General features: G+C 51.0%; 1 protein-coding gene across 1 annotated transcript in view; it reads left to right on the top strand.

Moving 5' to 3' along the window:
• Window positions 1-5000, top strand: part of LOC127927514 (lipopolysaccharide-responsive and beige-like anchor protein) — a 54271-nt gene that overhangs the window by 19248 nt on the left and 30023 nt on the right. Inside the window, exons 12-13 of the mRNA XM_052513986.1 lie at window positions 3367-4317; window positions 4489-4986. Of these exons, the coding sequence (XP_052369946.1) occupies window positions 3367-4317; window positions 4489-4986 (1449 nt within the window). The remainder of the gene's footprint in view (window positions 1-3366; window positions 4318-4488; window positions 4987-5000) is intronic.

The raw sequence follows: 5000 nt of genomic DNA, 5'->3' as shown, positions 1-5000 counted from the left end.
TAGCCTGCACTGTTTTCCTACACTACCATAAAAATGTTCCATACCCTTAACCAAGACGTGGACTAGAATTAAATTAGACCAGATTGGCTAAACTGATGCCTTGGCCACCCAGTGCTGCTGGTCTCTTATCGTAGCTCTACGCTAACCACTGTTTTAAATACAAGTACAGTACTCCCCATTCTAATGGTAATTCAATTTTTATAGAAACCCATTTAAGGCCAACATGCATCATTTTAATGTACTGCATTGCAGTGTGACGTTATTCCACTGACTAACCACCAGTGTAGTTTCCATATGGTCATACTGCTCTACTTTGAATGCAATGCAGCATGTTTTTAGTGGTAAAATTCTAAATGTCAAATGAAGCAGAAACTAATGGGGAGGGAGGAGAAGGCTAAGTCACTCGGTCACTAGACTGTGATCGTTACAGCGAAGAGAAGGATGTTACTATCGGTGAGGAGGAGGAGAAGGCCACTCGGTCACTAGACTGTGAGGAGGGAAGGATGTTACTATCGGCTAAGTCACTCGGTCACTAGACTGTGATCGTTCAGCGAAGAGAGAAGGATGTTACTATCGGTGAGGAGGGGAGGAGAAGGCTAAGTCACTCGGTCACTAGACTGTGATCGTTACAGCGGAGAGAGAGAAGGCCGTTACTATCGGTGAGGAGGGGGAGAAGGCTAGAATCACTCGGCCATTAGACTGTGATCAAGTAAAGCGGAGAGAGAAGGCGTTACTATCGGTGAGGAGGGAGGAGAAGGCTAAGTCACTAGACTGTGATCGTTAAAGCGGAGAGAGAAGGCCGTTACTATCGGTGAGGAGGGGGGGAGAAGGCTAAGTCACTCGGTCATTAGACTGTGATCGTTACAGCGGAGAGAGAAGGACGTTACTATCGGTGAGGAGGGAGGAGAAGGCTAAGTCACTCGGTCACTAGACTGTGATCGTTACAGCGGAGAGAGAAGTCCGTTACTATCGGTGAGGAGGGGGGGAGAAGGCTAAGTCACTCGGTCACTAGACTGTGATCGTTAAACTGGAGGGAGAAGGCCGTTACTATCGGTGAGGAGGGAGGAGAAGGCTAAGTCACTAGACTGTGATCGTTAAACTGGAGGGAGAAGGCCGTTACTATCGGTGAGGAGGGAGGAGAAGGCTAAGTCACTAGACTGTGATCGTTAAAGCGGAGAGAGAAGGCTGTTACTATCGGTGAGGAGGGAGGAGAAGGCTAAGTCACTAGACTGTGATCGTTAAACCGGAGAGAGAAGGACGTTACTATCGGTGAGGAGGGAGGAGAAGGCTAAGTCACTCGGTCACTAGACTGTGATCGTTAAACCGGAGAGAGAAGGACGTTACTATCGGTGAGGAGGGGGGGAGAAGGCTAAGTCACTCGGTCACTAGACTGTGATCGTTAAACCGGAGAGAGAAGTCCGTTACTATCGGTGAGGAGGGAGGAGAAGGCTAAGTCACTAGACTGATCGTTAAACCGGAGAGAGAAGGCCGTTACTATCGGTGAGGAGGGAGGAGAAGGCTAAGTCACTAGACTGTGATCTTTAAACCGGAGAGAGAAGGACGTTACTATCGGTGAGGAGGGAGGAGAAGGCTAAGTCACTAGACTGTGATCGTTAAACCGGAGAGAGAAGGACGTTACTATCGGTGAGGAGGGAGGAGAAGGCTAAGTCACTAGACTGTGATCGTTAAACTGGAGGGAGAAGGCCGTTACTATCGGTGAGGAGGGAGGAGAAGGCTAAGTCACTAGACTGTGATCGTTAAACTGGAGGGAGAAGGCCGTTACTATCGGTGAGGAGGGAGGAGAAGGCTAAGTCACTAGACTGTGATCTTTAAACCGGAGAGAGAAGGACGTTACTATCGGTGAGGAGGGAGGAGAAGGCTAAGTCACTAGACTGTGATCGTTAAACCGGAGAGAGAAGGACGTTACTATCGGTGAGGAGGGAGGAGAAGGCTAAGTCACTAGACTGTGATCGTTAAACCGGAGAGAGAAGAACGTTACTATCGGTGAGGAGGGGGGAGAAGGCTAAGTCACTCTACTGTGATCGTTAAACCGGAGAGAGAAGGCCGTTACTATCGGTGTGGAGGGAGGAAAAGGTTAAGTCACTAGACTGTGATCGTTAAACCGGAGAGTGACTTCCGTTACTATCGGTGCGTTTAGAAAGGCCTCTTTACTTTTCTACTCTGAGAAAACAGATATGGATTAACAATCACAGCCTACCCAGTACCAGAAGATTAATGACCAGCCTTGTAGCCATCTAATTTAGAACATTAATGACTTAACGCCTAATTAATTACTCTCTCTGAGAGAGTCCTCTGTCTCTCTCTGTCACGCAGACTCTCTGACTCTCTCTTTGGTCTCTCTCTGTCTCTCTCTCGGTCTCTCTCTCGGTCTCTCTCTCGGTCTCTCTCTGTCTCTGTCTCTGTCTCTGTCTCTGTCTCTGTCTCTGTCTCGTCTCGGTCTCGGTCTCGGTCTCGGTCCGGTCTCGGTCCGGTCTCGGTCTCGGTCTCGGTCTCGGTCTCTGTCTCTGTCTCTGTCTCTGTCTCTGTCTCTGTCTCTGTCTCTGTCTCTGTCTCTGTCTGTCCTGTCTCTGTCTCTGTCTCTGTCTCTGTCTCTGTCTCTGTCTCGTCTCGGTCTCGGCCGGTCTCGGTCTCGGTCTCGGTCTCGGGTCTCGGGTCTCGGCTCGGTCTCCTGCTCGGTCTCTCTGTTCTCTGTCTCTCTGTCTCTGTCGGTCTCTGTCGGTCTCTGTCGGTCTCTGTCGGTCTCTCTGTCTCTCGGTCTCTCTCGGTCTCTAGATGTTCTTAGTTAAAAGCAGCGTAGATGATCTAGTTTGGATGTATTTTCTATCTCTTTACTCCCCTTTGACTTTCTGTCCTCAGAGCCACAGTGATTAATGCAGAGCCTTAAATTAGGAGAGTGATGATTTGCCGATGACACACGGACGCTGTTCAACTGGCAGACACACTTTACAGTATCTACTAACTCATCTATGACTGCTAACATGGATGGGTGATGGTCTCTTCCTCAAATGCCACAGCAGATAATTGTCCTCTATTGACTCCCATATGGTGACGAGATGATACTCTGTCACTGACCCTCAGGCAATGGGGGTGGCAGGTAGCCTAGTGGTTAAGAGCATTGGTCCAGTAACCCGAAAGGTCACTGGTTCGACTCCCCGAGCCGACTAAGTGAAACATCTATCTATGTGCCCTTGAGCAAGGCACTTAACCCAAATTGCTCCTGTAAGTCGCTCTGGATAAATTACTAAAATGTAAAAATGTAGCTAAAATCTGGTCTAAAGTAAGGCCCCACATGGCGCCTGTCAAATGAAACTAATACTTTGCTTTGTTTGTTGTTTATGTTTGCAGGTGACCTTTGAGCAGCACAAGGAGAACCTGGCCCGTATGTTCCGTCAGTACCAGAGACTGGGCTCCGAGGGCGATGCAGCTGGTATCCGGACCATTTCCGGGGCCAGCCGAGACTCTGAGATTCTGGGCCAGCTCCGGACCAACAGGGATCAGGGGGAGGAGACTGCCCCCTCCACCGTGATCGAGCTCACCATTGACCCAGAGGGGGTGTCCCAGAACCAGGAGTCCCCCAACACTACCCCTCCCTCAGCAACCTCAGCATCTGCTTCCACCCCCAGCCCTCCAGAGAGAGAAGGAGATAGAAGTCAGAGGGGTCAACCACCCATAACTGTGTCCAACATGCTGGCCAGAGCTGAAGAAGAGGAGGAGGAGGAACTACAGCAGGTCCAGAATCAGATCTCTGAGGATCAGAGAGGAGGTGCTGGTGACAGAGCTGAAGCTACTCCACAGAAGACTGAAGCTAAACTTACTGGGGATAAAGTCAGCAGTAAGACTGTTGAGGCCATGGCTGAGACTGAGACAGCCACAGACAAGACTGATGAAGCTGCAGCAGCAAGCACAGCTGAAACAGACGAAGCGACCAGGCCAGAAACTGAAGACGCGAAGGTGGCTAAGACAGAAACAAGCGCCGATGCTAAAACATCTGATACCGACAAAGTAGTAAGACCTCAAACGGATGGAGAGAAGGGGTCAGAAACGCACAGCTGCAAAGCCTCCCACGTTCTTATGTCTGAAGATTCCCTGAACGAACCCAAGGAACCGGAACTGGCAAAGCAACCGGAGGAACAGGTCTCTGCTGCCATCTCGGCCTGCCAGCAGGGGTCAGCGGTCGGGGCATCTGTCCAGTCAGTCAGTGACCAGGTCCGACCCAGCTCCACCGACGACAGCATGGAGGAATCCTCTTTTGTCTCCGCCGCTGGTGGAGAGGACCAAGAAAAGGAGGAAGAGGAGGTGAAGACAGAGGAGGTTGTTGTTGAGGAGGAGAAGATGGAAGAGGTTAAAGCAGAGGAGATCAAGACAGAGGTTAAAACTGAAAAGGAGAAGGAAGAGGAGAGTGTTGCCGAGGTCAAAAAGTCAGCAGTGGAAAGTCAAGTGACACCACCTGCTTCTGTACCTGAGGAGAGTCGGACACAACCCCCTAAAATGGAGGAGATTGACCTTGACCCGTCTGCACCAGGCACCGACCCCACCAGCACAGAGCCAGCACGGCAGCCTTTAGAGTCCACAACATCGCCCCCTACAGCCCTTGAGGCCATACTACCACCAGCAGCAGTCGGGGCCACTGTCTCTAAATCTGACACCTCACAGGCTGTAGCACCAGCAGAGGCCCCCAGCACCAAGGCGGTCCAGCCAGAAGCCCCACAGGCCTCAGGGGCCACAGAGGCCCCCAGCAGCAGGACTGAAACCTCTCCGAAAGTAGCCACTGCTACTGCTGTGGGAGGCAGGAAAGACAGTGCTGCAGAGGGCCCTGGCTCTGCCACTAAGACCAAAGAGATCCACATTGCCAGGCTGGATGTGTCCAGTGTGGCCTCAGACACAGAGAGACTGGCGCTAAGGAGACCTCTCCACACCTGCATGTCATCACTGCTTCATCTATTTACTGATCTTGTGTCTTTCACGGTGCGTTTATAATA

The sequence above is a fragment of the Oncorhynchus keta genome, unplaced genomic scaffold, assembly GCF_023373465.1.
Source record: "Oncorhynchus keta strain PuntledgeMale-10-30-2019 unplaced genomic scaffold, Oket_V2 Un_scaffold_14865_pilon_pilon, whole genome shotgun sequence".
In the NCBI taxonomy this organism is placed as follows: Eukaryota; Metazoa; Chordata; class Actinopteri; order Salmoniformes; family Salmonidae; genus Oncorhynchus; species Oncorhynchus keta.
Note: the sequence above shows the minus strand (reverse complement) of the source record. Positions and strands in the feature narration are given on the sequence as shown.